The 18,933-nt window shown below is 40.3% G+C and overlaps 1 protein-coding gene across 1 annotated transcript in view; it reads left to right on the top strand.

Annotated features, from left to right (window-relative positions):
- Nucleotides 1-18,933, top strand: part of Lrp4 (LDL receptor related protein 4) — a 339,698-nt gene that overhangs the window by 207,969 nt on the left and 112,796 nt on the right. The window contains exons 18-19 of the mRNA XM_068388178.1: nt 10,409-10,522; nt 10,729-10,928. Of these exons, the coding sequence (XP_068244279.1) occupies nt 10,409-10,522; nt 10,729-10,928 (314 nt within the window). The remainder of the gene's footprint in view (nt 1-10,408; nt 10,523-10,728; nt 10,929-18,933) is intronic.

The raw sequence follows: 18,933 nt of genomic DNA, 5'->3' as shown, positions 1-18,933 counted from the left end.
TACTTAAATTCTTGTAAATTTTTTTCTTAGCCAGAAACTTATATTTCTTCCAAATGAAAATTAGTCCTAAGCTTCTAGGAATTATTTGAATGGATAATTTGATATATTCTTAAACCAGTCCAAATCAGTCAATTATTTTATCTAATGTAAGATTAAGTTTTCAACTGGTAGGGAGAAACCACAAAAGTTTGTTTGTTCCTACTTATAGGAGATAGAAAACAGCAAAGCTGTAACACGGCATTTAAAATTATAAGGTGTAACGATCGACAGGTAATTACTTACCGCAGTGGGGAGGTGACTACCTGCCCCCACGGGCTCACAAACAATACACTTAAAATTTAGCTGTCTGTGAGAACACACCTCTTGCTGAATGGAGCTCTTCATTGGTAGAGTTTTTCTAATACATACTTTATTTTTCTTATTCCAGCATGTTTGCTTTGAGTGGTTGTTACTTCAAGGATGCCTCCTGTTATATGGAAGTGTCCAGGAGTACCACTGAAAACTTGCGATACTTTCATGATTCCCCTTGAGGTTGATCATAATCTTTTGTGCCCTCACTGCCAAGGGCATAGATGTTTGCAAGTTTACCCTTGTGAGTTTTCTAAGGAGTGGCCATCCTTCCAGTAGGACAAGTATGGCAGGAGGAGAAAGAGTAACCCTAAAAGGGATTCTTCACCTTTGGGGCCATTTTTGAAGTCAAATCCCCGGTACACTTCTTTCTGACTCTTCTCCTTTGGCTTCCTTTAGAGGCCATTCGAGTAAGAGTGGTGGTCTGTTAACTTTAGGGCAATCACTGGTGCAGGGAGGTCCATCCTAGGGCAGGTACTGGTACAAGGAGGTCCATCCTAGGGCAAGCACTGCTGCAGGGAGGTCCATATGTTTCTCCTAGAAAAACAGCTGGACCTCTTCCTCAGCAGGAGCCCCCCTTCTCTTTTCTTTTCAGAAGTCTGGCACTCTGTGTATGCTGTGGCCCTCTTTGGGTATCCAAGGTTCCCCTTCGGAGGATAAGCAGCAGCAGTTTTTGGCTTTCAGATGCCCATCAGAGGTCATCTGATGGGCTATGGCAGTGTTTGCCCAGGGATCTTCAGTCATCACCCTGCTGCCTGCAGAGGATGTGCTTGATCCTGCCGCTCCAGCCTCTTGGCCCCGCCCTTCTATGAATTTGTCATCACTTTGGAGCATGCTCGCTGGGATGCTGGGCAACCTCAGCACGATCCTTCCTCTCTGGAGGATGATTCAGAGGAGGCCTCTCTTAGCTTACAGGATGACTCATCACCTAGATGACCCTCACCAAAAACCTCCGGAACCTCACCCTCGCTCTCTTCCAGCCAACGAGCAAAAACAAGTGTGTTCTCGTGTTTTGCTGGACAAGAAAGATACTTTTAGATGTTCACCTCCTTTTATACAAGGGGCTTCAGTCAAGCGCCCCTATGAGCTTTCCTCATCAGAGGATAATGCTCGCTTGTCCTGCTTGCACTTATCACATAAGGTATTTTGCGATCTTTCCTCAGGAGAGGATAATGCTTGCTTGCCCCGATCATGCTTGACACATGAAATATTTTACTATCTTTCTTTATTAGAGGACAACATACACTTGGCCTGACTGCGCTCATCAAGCAAGCGATCCTACAATTTTTCCTTTGTAGAGGAAAACGCTAACTAGCCTCGTGATCGAAGACACCATTGCACAACCAATACCCACAGACAGGACTCGTCATCTTCACCTGTTTAAACTAGACATGAAAGTGGTCGTCTTCAACATGTACAACAGCTTTAAGGCAGACTTCTACAGATCGTTGTGAACACTTGCCCTCTGGTTACCTGTGCAGTTAAGTAGGGGAAGATAACATTATCTGACCCTACTTTGCCTGACAATCCTCCAAGGCCATGATCTGAGCAATTGGACCATAGGCCTACAAGGCACTCCAGACACCCTTAGAAGGCTCAGCCTTCTCTCTTAAGGAATTATCAACCATCACCTTTTTTCAGAGGAAGAGTTTCAACCACTCTCCCAAGCAAGTTTGAGGGCTCCAAGGAGGGAGAATCCCATTTCTCCCTTTTCTTCGCTGAGCATAGTATGTGCCAAGATCATCAGGGACAGAATTCTGGTTAACCTCTTCCCCAAAGGAGACACTCAGGCGAGAACCCACAGAGGTTCACTCTCCTCAAGAGAAATTTCACTGATTAGAGAACTATTAGCTCCTGCTGACTAAGTTCTCCTTGGAACATCCTTCTCTAGCAAAGAAGACTACCACTATTTCTCTTCCTACCAGCCCTCTGCTAGATGAGTAGCTACCAGTAGACCCAAGGACTATGACTAGTAACCTCATTCCCTTCTCGGCAGGTGCCCTAGGAAGGAGAGCAAAGACAGTTTCATGCTTGTAAGTGATAAGGACTCCAGAGTGAGAGGCTCTAGCTGGATTATCACATCAGACAAAAGATGACGTCCCAGTAGAAGATGATGTTGAGTTAGAATTGGAGGGTTTTGAAGTGGACCTTCTTCAACCAGCAGTTCCTGGTCCTTAGGAGGCAGAAAAGAGGGAGAGAGACTCCACTTTCCTTAAAGTATTTCAGTGAAATAGGAAATTAAATGGCCTTGGATAATTAATATCCCCCTCCATAAGGCAAGATGGCAATGATTGACCTCCCGTGTCGCGTCCCCAGCACCGGTAAACCCAAACTTCCTTGGTTAGTTTTACCCAAGTTGAGAATTTCCAAGGTAAAGGTCCAGGTCTCTGGGTCCAAAGAATTCCTTATGGTAGGGAGATCCTCCCATTAGATCCCTTCGGCCTTTCCTCGACATTGAAAGTATTGAAACATTCGGGAGTCCTTTCCACCTCCTCATGTTCTCGATCCATCAGTGGCGACACTGACCCCAGGCTGGTCTTTGGAACGTTTATCCTCGATTTCAGTTTCATTTTTGGCAGTGGAGATGTTTAGCATGGAGGTCACGGCCATGGCAATGATGCAGGCTGCTTCCTGGAATGACCACTGGTCTGGCACCATCGACTTCTTGGCTGACACTGAAGATTTTAATTACTCAACCAAGAAGCAAGCCCTTAAGGACATTGTCCTCACAGGGGCTAGGGGGGTGGAGTCCCTCTTGAATCAGGCTGTCAACCAGTGGAAAAACTGGGAACTGAAACAACGAGATACAGTGTCTTTTTGCTTTTGTAAACGCATCAGTCAACGAAAGGGTCTTACCCTTCGCAACTCATTTTCTATGCAACTTTTGCTTTTTCCACCAGCAGATGTCAGGTCAAGGAAGACTGGATACTCAACCAACCTGAAAATCGACATTGAGAGGAGGAGGTAGTCCTCACTCTATCCTTAAGACCCCTTTTACGCAGTCTTTTCCTTCTTGACAGAACCAGTTCCAAGGTAAAAGCAGAGGGATTTTCAGCAGAGGGAAATTCCTTTGTTAGGGAAGGGATGCCTTCAGGCCAATTGGGGAGGTGGTGTTTTCACAGAGCAGAGAGATGGACAGTTGAGATCCTCTGGTCTAGATAGCTCCTTCCATTCATCAGCTCTCCCCCACCCCTAATTCTTCCTTTGGCAACATCATTATCTTATCACCAGGGGTCAACAAAGAATTTTTCCCTGCAAAAGGAATGCAAAGCATGCTACTGAAGGGTCCATTTCAAGAGGATGACAACCGTTCCCCAGGCTTCTTCAGTTGACTCTTTTCTGTAAGGAAGGCGTCTCGAGGCTGAAGACCTCTCAGTTCTCAAGAACTTCATCTTCCAAACACTCTTCAGGATGGAGACAGCGCCCACCATCAGATAAGTGATAAGACCGCAGGACTTCATGGTAACTCTGAATCTGAAAGATACTTACTTTGTTCCCTGTTCACCCATCCTCAAGGAAGTTCCTCTGGGTAGTGATAGCAGGAAGGGTCTTTCAGTTCAAAGTACTCTGCTTCATCCTATCTACAGCACCCCAGGTCTTCACAAGGGTCTTTGAGCTAATATCATTGTGGGTTTACGCCAATGGGATCTGCCTGCTACGCTACTTGGACGATTAATTGATTCTGGCGTAATCAGAAGAACAACTTCTTCACTGTCGAGACAGGGTTCTCTTGTTTTTCGAAGACTTTGACCTCAGGGTAAATTGGGAGAAGTCTGTACCATCACCAACGCAGAGGAAAGTCTTTCTAGGGATGGACATAGACACCATCCTCGATAGTTTTTTCTTTCCAAGAAAGTTTTCTCGTTTGGTGAAGGCAGCTTTTCCTTTCCTACAACAGTAGTTTCTCCCAGCTTCCCTGAGACACTTGACATTCCTAGAGAAGTAGGTGCCAGGAGGTAGGTTGCAGCTTGAGAGTGCTTCAGCTGGAACTAAAGTCAACTAGGACACATCTTCCTAACTCATTCTTCTTGTAAGGATAGGAGAAGAATCCAAGAGGGACCTTAGATAATGGTTGGAGGAAGAGAACCTTCTAGAAGGATGCCCTCTCTTGCTGCCTCCTCTGAAGTTTTTTCTTGGGTACTTCCAGAGAAGAGTGGGGAGCTCACCTAAACAGTCATATGATATACGGCTCCTAGACTGACGAAGATCACCGGGACCACATAAACGTTTTGGAGAAGAGAGCAGCCTTCTTAGCTCTCCAAGAATTTTCCCTCTTCTTCCAGGTCACTTGGTGGTGTTGATGAGTGACAACACAACCATGGTGTCCTACATCAACAAACAAGGAGATACTATGTCTCTACAGCTATGCCATCTAATAGTAAGGACCCTTGTGTGGGCAGAGAACAATGCAATTATGCTTTCAGCCCACTTCATTCCAGGTAAAAGGAATATTATAACAGACAAGGTAGCAGGAAAACCCAGGTACAGTAGTCAGCTCAGAGTGGTCTTTATGTCATCCAGTAGCGACATAGATCCTGACTTTGTTGGGTTCTGAGACAATAGAGTTCAAGATCTTGACTCTGTTGGGTTCTCTGACAATCGAGTTCGAGAACGCGTTCCAGCACTAATGGGGTAGTCTCAATGCCTTTGTTTTTCCGCTGTTCTGCCTACTTTTGAAGAGTTCTCAGTTGAGTAAGGGACAATCCCAACCTATCATTACTATTGGTGGCCACACATGGAGTGGTACTCAGACCTCCTACACCTAACAAAGACTTCAAGAGAATTGCAAATTCCCCCTGACCTTGTACGTTTATCTCTCACCAGGATTTTCCACAACGCTTTAGGATTCCTTTGGCTTCATGAGTGGAAGTTACCCAGCATCTCTGAGAAAGGCACATCAGATGTCTAAATACCTCTGCGAATCCTCGGCAGCTGTTTACCAGGCTAAGTGGGCCATCTTTTATAGTTGGTGTCTTCTCAGGGCCTCTGTACCTCTAATTGCCGACATTTTGTACTACCCCCTAGAAACTGCTTCATTTCAGTGGTAAAAGGCTATCACTCAACCTTGAGCCAAGTCTTTAGACTAAAGGGAGTAAATATTTCTTCTTCGAAGGAAATTTCTATGCTTATCAGGAGTTTTGAGTAGACCTGCCCTCTGATTGGGGTGACTCCACCTGCTTTGAACGTAGTAAAGGTAAGCCTCAGATAGTGATCTTACTTTGAAAACTGTCTTTCTGCTTGCTTTAGTTAGCTAAACGTGTTACGAGCTGCATGCACTCAACATCACCCATTCCAGGGGGTAGAGGAAGGTGTCTCACGGTTCCAGGTCTCGGTGTAAAAACTCAAAATCCATTAATTCCTGATTTCATGTTTCTATCTTTCCAAGTTATGAATCTTAGTTATTATAGTATATACTGTAAATGGAAAATCTATTTTAATGTTAATGTTCTTAATATATTTTATATTGTTCATTATTTCTCTCATATTTCATTTCCTTATTTCCTTTCCTTACTTAGCTATTTTCCCTGTTGGAGCCCTTGGGCTTATAGCATTTTGCTTTTCCAAGTAGGGTTGTAGCTTAGCAAGTAATAATAATAATGATAATAATAACTGATGCCTTCTAGTATCACTGGGATGGCCTCAGCTTCCATGCTTTTCTGCTATTGTGTCTGATAAGGAATGCCTTGAACTTAGCCCGGTCCATTCCGAACCTGAATATGACTCTAGTAGCGCCGAAATACTCTCAAGTAGAAAGGCACCTGGACCCTCCACTCCTAAAAGAGACTCAGAGAAAATTTTTCCTTTCACGGACCTGTTGTGCCAACCACGCATCCAGATATTCTAAAGCTTAGTGAAATCTCTTCGATTTATTGCATAAAGGTTATCCAGCATGTCCTCTCAGAGAAAAGCTTTTTGCAAAGTTACGCAAAAGATACCTGGATATCTCTGGAAGAAAATCCTCAACTTACGTATACCAGGTCAAGTGTGCTATCTTCTGTGGTTGGTACCGTAAAAGTCTCTCTCCTTTCGAAACCTCTTTTCCATTGATAGCCAAATTTTTACTTTACCCCCGAAGAGAAAAGCTCTGTTCAATGTAAGCGGTGAAAGGCTATTGCTCAGTTTTGAGCCAGGCCTTTAGGCAGAAAGGAATTGATATTTCCTCTTTGATAGAACTAACGATGCGCATACAAAATTTTGAACAGTCCTGTTCTCCGATAGAGGGGAGAACACCACTCTGGGACATCATTATGGTCTTACGCTGTCTTGAGAGGACTCCCTATGGAACATTAAGAGCCGGATCACCTTTAAACGCAAAAATATCAATAATAAAAGCTGTTTTACTCAGTAACTAGATATTTTCTGGGTACAGTTATATTATCATTGCCAACACTATATGAGCATAGGAACTCAATATGTTTGTTCCTTTTCCGTCCATCACTCCGTACGTATGTCTGTCGTCACGTGTGAATTGCGGTCTCATTTTTTTCTTATTTAAGACTCCCCTTTCTTGCATGTTGATAAACAAATATCATGTAAACAATGTGCAATTTATTTTTTCTAAAAATCTCAAACAGATCGATATAAATCGATAAATAGGTGAATTTTGTGTTTTGGGTTTTTTAAATCCTTCTCTCTAGTAATATTATTTATCACTTCATATAAAAAAGCTTAAATACACAAGAAATGCAAAACAAATATACTTTAACGTATGGTTTCAAAATTATTTAATTATTTTTTTTTTTATTTTAGCAAATATTCTAAGAGGAAAAAGTCAGTCTTGAGTAATCGCGCTTCAAAGTTTTCAGTGACATGCATGAACTTTTTATTGCATGATACTTTGTTTATTCACGTTATGATTGATATTATTTTTGCATGCAACTCTCTAAACAGTTATATATCGATATTAAGTTTGATTTGTCCATCTTTATTGTAATAGAAATGATTGCTATTTAATTACATTGGTATCAAGTTGTGTTGATATCGCCAACGTCCGTCTCTCTCTCTCTCTCTCTCTCTCTCTCTCTCTCTCTCTCTCTCGCCTTTATTGGCATTTATAGCCTCACTGCTGGGATGTTATCACAATGTGAAATCCTTGAAAAGGGTTTATTTTATCAGCAATAGTCGCTTTCCCTAATCTACTGATGGTGTGTCTCACAGCCTTGAGTGACTAAAGAGGAGAGCAGATGCCAGATATCACTAGATTTTCAGATATGAAATGAAACTAAAATACCAAAAAACAAGAAATAAACTATTTCAGACTGCATAAGGGTTATTCTTGCGCTCGACCCTTTAGATAGCTTATGGAACGGTTACACCCATAACCCTTAAAAGCTCCGTGACCAAAAAAATTGTCCCCAGAATGTTCAAACAAACTTTGCGCTGTATGTTTGATTAGTTATAGAATATAAATCCATAAAAAATCAAATTAGATTTTTTGGAAAAATGATAGGTTCTCAGAGGGTGATCCGGGCCTTAAGGTTTGCCTCAGAAAAAAATCTTGCCCTCAAAACAGTTTTCTCACTTGCCCTTACCTACTCTAAGTAGGATAGAAAGCTGCATGGTCTTTCTTTCATCGTGACTCATACCGAGCCCTGGAGATAGGTCTCATTCTCCTTTGTCACTGAGTTTGTAGCAAAAACCCAAAATCTGTTGTTACCTAAATTCAGATTTTCTTTTTATCAGGTAGTGAGCCTTAGAGATTTAACCGACAATCCTGATCAGTTGTTTTTGTGCATTGTGAGGACGGTGAGACACTACCTTAAATGTACGCTTGCAACCTCAATCTCACTTACAGCACCTCTTCATCAGCACTGGAAGAGTTGAAAAGGTGACCAAGACTACAATATCCTCTTGGATATGAGAAGTTATTAGTCATACCCTTTCATCACCCTCACCTTCTGCCCCAGGGATAGCTCAGGTTATAGCTCACAATGTCAGAAGGGTCAGCATGACCCTGGCATTCTGTAGGAACCTTTCCGACGCAGGTACTCCAGGTAAGTTGTCTTGGAAAGACAAACCACATTTACTGCCCATTACCTATGGAAATTGACCCACAGGTTCCTAGATACCTTTTTGCTATGGTCTGTAGTGGCTGCACAGCATGTGGTATAGCATGTGGTATAGCTACCTTGGCTCCTCACAAGACCATTACCATTGGATCAAGGATGGAGGTTAAGTATTAAATGGGGATGAAAGTCATGATTGACTGCCTTTTCCTTTTCATCTTCCCCTCTCTTGGGGCACAGTATCGTAAACCCTGTCAGCTTGAATAGATTCGATTGCATGTAAGCCCCACTGAGCTGTAGCTTTTCTATTGAATTTTATGGAAGTGTCATTCCACGCACTCGTTACGAGGGGGAGTGTGTTGTAACCAGGCAAACCTATTGATATATACAGTATATGCCTCATCATCACTACATAGAGATATGGTGTAACCAGGCAAGCCCATTATTATATATATGCCTCAATGTTACTACAGAGATTTTCTGCTCTGCATCCTTTGTTACTCGGGCTGTGGACCCGATGGTATTACCAAACCACTGGATATGGTAGCCCATGGGGTAACGTCCCTGACTGATGATTGCCAGACTGGGGTTCGAGTCCCACTCAAACTCGTTAGTTCCTTTTGTTGCTGCAACCTCACCTTCCTTGTGAACTGAACTAAGGATTGGGGGTGTGGGGGAGCCTATAGGTCTATCTGCTGAGTCAGCAGCAGCCATTGTATGGCCTTCTTTGGTCTTAGCTTGGGTGGAGAGGGGGTTTGGGTGCTGATTATATGTATATATGGTCAGTCCCCAGGGCAATGTCCTGCTTTTTAGGGCAATGTCACTTTCCCTTGCCTCTGCCATTCATGAGCAGCCTTTAAACTCGAGGTGTATACAGCCTTGAATCTGTACCACTTACAAGGGTCTGAATTATTAGTAACCTGGAATAAGTACCTAGCCAGTTTGACTAAGAATGAGTCTCCTGTGTAAAGGACAGTATTGTGCATTTGATATAGAACAAATGACATATTTGGAGATAATTTATATTTTTCCTAACTACTGTATATGAACCCGAGTCCTTTACTCATACTTATTTGCCATAACCCGGCTGTAATCAAAGTAAGTGCTTCCAGTCGGTAACTACTGGCCACCTGTTTACACCTCGTTATAAAGATTTTAACTGCCGTATTCTCCAGCTTCCCTTTTATTCTATCCTATGTAAAGTACCCGGGTTTATATACAGTAGTTAGGAAAAATACACATTATATAAAAATTTGTCATCTTTTATTTTACAGCATATGAATTTGAACTGAGGTATTAATTCAAACGGAATTGTGTACCTTTAGCACAAAGTAGGATATACAGTACAGTAGTTTATTTGGGAGTGCAATAGCATTTAAATCTCCAAGAAAAAACTAATGTCTCTTGATAGCAATATAAAACCTGAGAGTGTAAAAAAAAAAAAACTTCCTTACGTGATGGATAGTGATAAAAAACTCTTATGGTATAGCTGTCTTATTGACAATATTGACATCATCATCAATATTATTACTACAAGCCAAGCTGCAACCCTAGCTGGAAAGGCAGAATGGTTCTAGCCCAATGGTCTTGGCTCAAATAAGGAAAGCAGCCCAGTGTCAAAAACAAACAAAGTAAAGAATAAACTATATAATAGGAAAAAAATAAAATTAAGATGAATAACAATGTTAAACAAATAATGGGGAAACTTTTCAATGAAACTTGTCAACCTCATGAACATCTAAGATCATAAACTAAAATTTATACATGAAATAGAGAAGCAATATCTGGTTATTCTACAAACCTTCAGTGTTCTTGCAAATGCTCATTTTGGACTTGACTTTTTTGTACATGATAGGAAGAGGGAATCTAAAATGCTTTTTTTATCATACAAAACTACCCGAGTGCTGTACTGGTCAAAAGTGTGTCAAGAGTTATGAATATTTTGTATGAACATTTTCCTGGAAGTTTAACCAGATTTTTTTTTCATTCTAACTTTTAAACTACTAAGGATGAAGGGATTTAGTGTACAATTTTGACATTGTTTAATACCACAGGGCCCAACAATCGGAGTGAGTGTATGCGGAAGGGATAATGGTCATTGTTCTCATCTCTGTCTAAGAAATCCTGAAGGGTTTTCCTGTGCCTGTCCTACAGGTTTAACTTTAAAGGTTAGTTTATGTGAAGTTTTTATTGCAATGGTTTTATCCTCTTGACTCAGTACTTCCCCTTGATTATTATTTGTACATGAAATACATACTCTTAATTTTTTTTACTGTATTTGGACATTCTTTATCAATTTGATCAGGAGGCCTTTGATGCATTATACATGTCTACAGATGATAATCAAGTTTATGTAAAAGCTGAATATTTTCAGGATCATCAAAACTGCAATTTGGAACCTAGCACGTACTTGATTTTTGCTAGCAAAGGTTCACTAAGAAGAATATCCTTAGATACAAAACCATTATGGGATGTTCCACTTGATATTCCTGGAACTAACCATCCAATCGCTTTAGATTTCCATAGGGAAAAAGACCTTCTTTTCTATACAGACATAGATCTTGACGCTATCAGGTAAGAAAAACATTTATCTCTTGAAGTTTGATCAGAATAATCATAGATTCAGTTTTATAATTCACAAGAATTAGCCAGACCACTTTCCACTATGACTTCTCATGTTTGTATTACCTAAACTCTGTAGCAATGAATAGAGATATAACTCGGTCAAAACAAATAAAATTTTTACCAAAGCATATCAAGTAGTTTTTGCTTCAGCAGCTCAAAATATCAGAAATAGACATTGAACATGGGAGGACGGTGGAAGACACTAGTAGTGGAAAAGTGACTGTAATGAGGGTGATGTGGATACTATTCCACATTATCTTTAGTTAGACCTTGTTATGGTCCTGCCTTGTAAGAGCAAAGAATCAAACGTGTGTAATTTCCATGCCTTTATGAGAATTGTAATCTGTATTATACGTGATCATATCTTCTTAATTTTTCACTTTTAATGTTTTATTTGTATGTCATATCTGTATCATTACTTTCACGTTTGCTTTGAAATGGTTTAAATGCACTGTATAGCATAGGTACATGGCTTTGTTTAGCATTTAAGAGATTTTTCAATTTTTGGGGAGCCTTCATGCAATATTTACTTAAAATAATGATAAATAAATCTCAGATATAAGACCAAAAAATTTTAACAAATATTTGAATAATAGGTAAAAATAGTATACTGAACAGATTTTTAATAAAAGTACAAACCCATGTTTTATATCAATATTTATGGCCTTCAGTTAAAACAAGCCCTTCAAAATTATTGAACATTTCATAGTAGCATTCGGCATCTATTAGGTATAATTTTCTGAGTCTCTCATCCAATATTTTTTGTGCCTATGAAGAATTATCTTGCTTTGTATAAGTGTTATTGTTTAGATCATCCAGTTGATCTCCCATTCAAGACAATATCTTGGTAAGCTACCAATGGAACACACCTGTGTAATGTTGCGACATTAATCATTGACTGACAAACCATAAGCTACAAAGATACTATACAAAATTGGGAAAAATGCGATTGGGGTTTATAGAATAGTAAGGGTACGACAGCATGATGTTGTCCTTAATCGGTTCCTTCAGGTGCTCAAAGAAACAGCTCATCCCTGGAGTCCATTTCAGTTTTCTGGTCCCTTGAGATTTTTATTTGCCAGTCTACGCAGAAAATGGTTTGGCTACCTGTCAGCACATAGGGATGAACTTCCTTTGGAAGTTTACCACACCTAGAAATCCTCGTAGCACATGTACAGTGGTAGATTTAGAAAAGTTCTCCACTTTCTGGATGTACTCTGGTAGCTTATGCATACCAGAACGTCCAACCTGATGGCCAAGATAATTAACTAATATCAGAATCCATGCTTCTGGAGAGTAGCCAAAACTCATTCTATAGAACGAGTTTCGGGTGTTCCTCTAGAGAGGCCCAACTACGTTGGCCTTTGGGAACTTAGGATACTGTGCATTTTTATCTGGAACAGTGTAGGTACATTTTCAGTTCAAGTGATAAATGTTTGAACTGCAAGTGGGCAAGGGCTGTAAAGAAAGCAGTGTACTCTCTTTCATCCTCTGCTAAGGGTTAATGGTAGTATCCACAAACAGGGTCAAGGGTTGCGAAATACTGTACTTGACACCTTGAAATTCTCATACAGAATCTGCCATTTGTGGCATCAAAAACTTATAGACTGTCACCTTATTCAATATACGGCAGTCCACACACAGCCGTATACCGTTGTCCATTTTGCAGACTGGGACAATGGGCGAAAACCAAGGAGAGATATTGGGCTCAATAATACCCAGTTCATATAACCCCTGGCACTGTTCTTCAGTGGGATTATCAATTAGTTTTGCAAACCATTGGAACCTCCGAGATATGGGTATCTCATCATACAGGTGAATATGTATTGGTGTGTTTGCACACTCTCCCACATCAACGTCACCAGTACTGATGACCGAAAGATTAGAGTGAGTCATCTGGCAAAACTGGTTCTTCTGAGAAGAATCCATTTTGTCTGAGAGACAGTCTGTCTATCTCTTCCAATACGCCTAGGTCAAGTGTCATGTTGCAATCTTATGTTATCAGGCGCCACAGAGGAGCATCCAACACTGCCATGGTGAATACCTTTCCTATACAAGCACCCTTCTTCATCTTGGCAGCTTCTTCCAGTAAATCCTTGACTAAAACTGAGACTTTACAGTCTTTTAGCTCAAAGATGTTATGTATCTCTGTAGCTTTCCTTGAAAAATAGGGAGTTATAATGTCACCATCATAATACATCACTGGCCAACAGTTGGATGGACAGGCAGGGTACCTAAAGGAACAGGGATAAGAACAGGCTCAATACCGCCAATCATAGTTGAATCAGCTGTGTGGACCTTGAGTGCTTAAAGCACTTGCTGGCAACAGGCTTCATGTACTGTCACATAATACTCCCAAAGTCTCTCTCTGGAAGTCCCGTCAACACTCTGCCGATTCTGGGTTCTGTCAACTATCATCCCACCTGTCCTCAAGAACTGGTAACCCAGCACCAGGTGCACAGCCATAGTTCCCAAAGGCACTACATGGAACACACTCAGGGCAAACATCATTCAATGCAGTATGGAGATCAATAGTACAGTAACTAAGTTTTTAGGTTCAGTTTGCCCTAAACCCATAAGACCGATGGTGTTGGCACCATCTGCAGCTGGTATTTCTGTACCACAATCAAAGACAGGAGGTTGACCTCGGCTCCGGAGTCAATGAAAGTATCAAACACCCCAGATGAAACCTCAGACAAGGTCACTGGGACAAGCATGCGTGAGACAGGTGTCAGCTGTTCCAGGTTGGCCCTACGAAGGATTTTCAATACAGCTTGAATTTAACGCCCTATGGTACTCCTTGGTACCATTGGACTTCCAGCTCCTTGACTTCTTGTTTTTTATCTTTTCATCAACTGCTTGAGAAGTTTTAGACTCGCTACTCCTTCGACTCTCCCTACTACAGGCTGAACCAGAGCAGGATGACAGGGTCTGGTTAGCTCTAACAGGTACTGGCCTCCACATTGGAGTCTATGCCACCGTAGCAGTTTTCCTCCTTGGTTTGCTGGCAGTAGCTGACCTCTGAACGGGTGTTTGCTGCCCACATTGAGCAATATGATAGGTAGCTGAGCCACAGCACAAACACAGGTCCGGGCATCTCTTGCACTCATTAACTATGTGACTGGTGTCTTGCACGACATGCACTACCTCCTCTGGACTAAGGAGACCTCTCCAGAGTGCGCTAAGGTGGCAGACGCACTTTCCCAGGCACAGGCTTTGGAGCAGGTCAAGGAAGTGTACATGTGTGGGCATGCACAAAAGCAGGTACACACTTAGGTTCAGCCATGATAATTCTGTTGACATACGAGCTATACCATGACTGTCCACATGGCCAATTGTTCCTCTGGCTTCTGGTTCCCCTTGTGAGTCACCTCATGTAGGACACCCAACTGGTGCAGGACATCTTGTCAAGTTGCCTGATGACAGGCAGAGACATTGATAGTGGCCAAGGACTGTTCAAGACAACTCACCGCCTCCCTGGGAACAGTTTTGAGGAGCTTCCGCCTCAGCTCCTTCTATTTTCGGGTATGCTGAGGGTAGGCAGACTGGGATAGGGAGATCAAATGCTTAGTGTATATTTTCAGCAATTCTCCCACCTTCTGGGTGGCACAGTTGAAACAGGCTCTCCTCCAAGCATCATGTCTTTCTCGGGCTCCTCGATAGCAATTGAGCAAATTTTTCATCTTCTGGTGGGAAATCTCGGAAACCCCCATAGGCTGGAAAAGCCTCTCCTACCAGGAATATTCCAACGTCAAAGGTCCACCGACCAGAGCTTCTTTCAGCTGTATATCTACAACCTATACATCTTTGTGAGTTGAGAATGAGGGGGGATGTTGGGGGTAGCCTGTCTACCTAGCGAGTCATCAGCAACAATAGCTTGGACCTCCCTGGTCCTAGCTTGGGCGTAGAGGGGGCTTGGGAAGTGATCATATGGTTAATATCTAGGGCATTGTCACTGTTTCGTGTCTCTACTATTCATGAGTGACCTGTAAATCTTGGCTTGCAGATAAAGAGAAGAAAAAAGTCATAATACAACAAATTCAAGTAATAAGAATGTGTCCGTCTTCACCACCTATGGTACACTCAAGTGGTCCTCCTGAAGCTCACCACTTACATAGATTTAGCAGATCTCATTACTTTAATGTCCCTCATAACTCCAGCCCGGTCTCCATGATCAGTTGCTCCTAATATAGCAGCATGCCTAATCTTGCAGCTCTCATTGTTGTAGCCTTTTACCATATTTGGCAGCTCTCCTGTTTCCTGTCGTTCTTGTGAATACATCTGATTCCCTTCCTCTAGTAGTTGGTCTGGCTATATATACTTATATTACTTTGGTAGCTCACTAGATTACAACAAATCACCAGGCTCCAACAGCTCCCACAGTTTTTACCATTCTTCCTATCTCTAGTGGTTTTCTTGTTTATAGTGGCACTACTGCTGCCCTTTTAATTGAAGCAACTATTCTGGCTCCAACAATTCTCTATTCTCCAGTGACTCACCTGACTCAAGCTGATCACCTACTCCAGCTGCTTGCCAGGCTCCAGCTGCTCACCTAACTGGAAGGCTTTACTAGCTCCATCCACTCTTCTTGGTATCATCATCATCATCATCATCATCATCATCATTATTATTATTAATATTATTATTATTATTATTATTAGCTAAGCTACAACCGTAGTTGGAAAAGCAAGATGCTATAAGCCAAAGGGCTTCAACAGGGAAAAATAGTCCAGGGAGGAAAGGAAATAAGGAAATAGATGAAGAATATTAGAAGTAATGAACAATTAAAATAAAATATTTTGATTACATTAATAACATTAAAACAGATAATTCATATATAAACTATGAAAGGACTTATGTCAGCCTGTTCAACATAAAAACATTTGCTGCAAGTTTGAACTTTTGAAGTTCTGCTGATTCAACTTCCCGATTAGGAAGATCATTCCACAACTTGGTCATAACTGGAATAAAACTTCTAAAGTACTGTGTAGTATTGAGCCTCATGATGAGGAGCCACTGTCCTTGACCTTCTAACAATCATACTTTGTGTTTTGTTAGGATTCAACTTCATACCCCATAATTTGCGCTATGTACTAATTTTAGTTAGATCTCTCATAAGGGATTCAGCAACATCAGATCTACATCAGGAGATGGAATTGATGCAAAGAGAGTAGCATCATCTGCATATGCAACAAGCTTGTTTTCTAGGCCAAACCACATGTCACGTGTATATAGTATGAAAAGTAATGGGCCAAGAACACTACCCAGAGGAACACCAGATATTACATTCCTATACTCACTGTGGTGCCCATCAACAACAACTCTTTGCCATCTATTACTTAAAAATTCAATAATGATGCTAAGAAACGACCCACCCACTCCCAACTGTTGAGTTTGAAAACAAGGGCCTTATGGTTAAACATGGTAAAAAGCAGCGCTAAAATCATACGAACTTCCTGATCACAATAATGAAATAAGGAAATAAATAAACAATCTAAGAAGTAATGAACAATTAGAATAATTTTTTTAAAATCATTAACAACATTAAAACAGATTATTCATGTATAAACTATGAAAGGACTTATGTCAGCCTGTTCAACATTAAAACATTTGCAGCAATTTTGAACTTTTGAAGTTCTGCCGATTCAACTTGGTCACAACTGGAATCAAACTTCTAGAGTACTGTGTAGTATTACGCCTCATGATGGAGAAGGCTTGACTATTAGAATTAACTGCATGCTTAGTATTACGAACAGGATGGAACTGTCCGGGAAGATCTGAATGTAAAGGATTGTCAGAATTATAAAAAATCTTATGCAACATGCATAATGAACTAATTGAACGACAGTGCCAGAGATTAATATCTAGATCAGGAATAAGAAATTTATTAGACCGAAAGTTCCTGTCCAACAAATTAAGAAGAGAATCAGCAGCTGAAGACCAGACAGGAGAACAATACTCGAAAAAATGTAGAATAAAAGAATTAAAACACTTCTTCAGAATAGATTGATCTCCAAAAATCTTAAAAGACTTTCTAGATAAGCCATTTTTTTTTTTTTGCAATTGAAGAGGACAGATATCACATGCCTATACCCACTGTGGTGCCCATCAACAACAATTCTTTGTGATATATTACTTAAAAATTCAATAATGATGCTAAGAAACAACTCAACAACTCGCCCACTCCCAACTGTTTGAGCTTGAAAACAAGGGCCTCATGATTAACATGGTCAAAAGCAGCACTAAAATCATATGAACTTCCTGACCACAATCAAGGGATTTCTGTGTAGCATTGGATTGTAATAAGGGCATCACATGCTCCATGGCCTCTATGAAAACCAAATTGCAATCTAGGGAACAGACGATTACCTTCAGCAAACCTATTAAGATATTTTGCCAAGAGACATTCAAAATCTTTAGATAATATGGGAGTTATGGAAATTGGGCAGTAATCAGTTGTACTTGACCTACCACAAACACATTTACATAGTGGAGTAACATTACAAATTCTCCAACAAATGCTAAAAGCTTAGAAATCTGCAGTCTTTATAAAAAAAAAAAAGGAAAAATACCCTTTGGGTCTACACCTCCATAAGCATCAAGGTCCATAAAGAGAGTTTTAATTTCACGAGATTGAAAAGCTAAACTAGTACCAGCTGAACTCGGTTGAGTCCCTGATTAGGCTGAAGGAACATAGAGAGTAGAGGTCCCCTTTTTGTTTTGTTTCATTGTTGGTGTCGGCTACCCCCCAAAATTGGGGGAAGTGCCTTGGTATATGGATGGATGGACTAATGTAGTTCAGAATGGTTATCAAACACACGTATTTAAAAAAAAAAACTTTATTATATTTACACTGAACTACCACAATATTTATTCACTTGAGGAAGATTGATGAAAAGAAAACAAAAGAAATTTCAATGAAAAAATATGAAATGCAATATATACAAAAAATTATAGGCAATTCCTTGAAAGTATTCAACACAATTTATCATTAAATTTTACTATTGTTTCTACTCAAACATCTGCTTCCCTGAATTTCCTTCATTTCAATGAAATATGATGTCCAGCAACAAGTTGTTCACTGCAAATGTCTATTCCTTTCTGAAGTATGCGTAAAATTTCCAAATAACTGAATGTACTACTCTGAACTCGCATTGTAATCTTATTTGTGCAGCTCCTGCGTGACTTGGTTCTGTCCTCATAGTTTGAAGTTCTTGCATATAATTTCCACATTCTAATAGCAAAGAGTGTCTCAGTAAAATCTTCTACCTCTTTAATTATCATGGAACTAAGTAAGCCGTGGTTGCAGTTCATCAAGAAGTGCATAAGCAAAATGTTCTATAGCTTCATAATTTTTCAACTGGAATAACTTCAAGATAAAGTATTATTTTAGTTTTCAAAGAAAAATCAGTCATCGTTATCCTTCCTTAGGTGTTTCAAACTGGTAAGATGTTCAATCATATTTTGAGCCAGGTGAAAGATATATCCCCAGATATCTGCTGTAGAAAAATGCTGTTGTAAACTCTTAAAGTTCCCAAGTTCAAAATCACAGTTGAGGATGGCATTCAGTCTGTATTTCCAAAACCATTTCATACACTTTAACATATGCGGTTTGTAACTTATTTAGGAGCAAAGCATACAATAGTTGGAAAATGTCTTTATATAGTACCTGTTGAATTATAAACTTGTGAAAATCGAGGCGGGGAAATCGTGAACGTTCCATAAACATATAATTTGGTAGTGTTACGAAATTTGACATTCCTATCTTTTCCAAATACAAAAATTCTGCAGTTATTGTTACGCCATTAACTAATAAAAATGGTTCTTCACTATATTAATTTAAAGAATATTTTTAAAGCTATTTGGAATCACAAGTTCCTCTAAATTTGGTTGAAATTTTGGTAATCAGCAATGTCTTTTCTTGTCCTACGAACCAATCTTCTTTAGAGCTGTT

Source organism: Palaemon carinicauda, chromosome 1, assembly GCF_036898095.1.
Source record: "Palaemon carinicauda isolate YSFRI2023 chromosome 1, ASM3689809v2, whole genome shotgun sequence".
NCBI lineage: Eukaryota > Metazoa > Arthropoda > Malacostraca > Decapoda > Palaemonidae > Palaemon > Palaemon carinicauda.
Note: the sequence above shows the minus strand (reverse complement) of the source record. Positions and strands in the feature narration are given on the sequence as shown.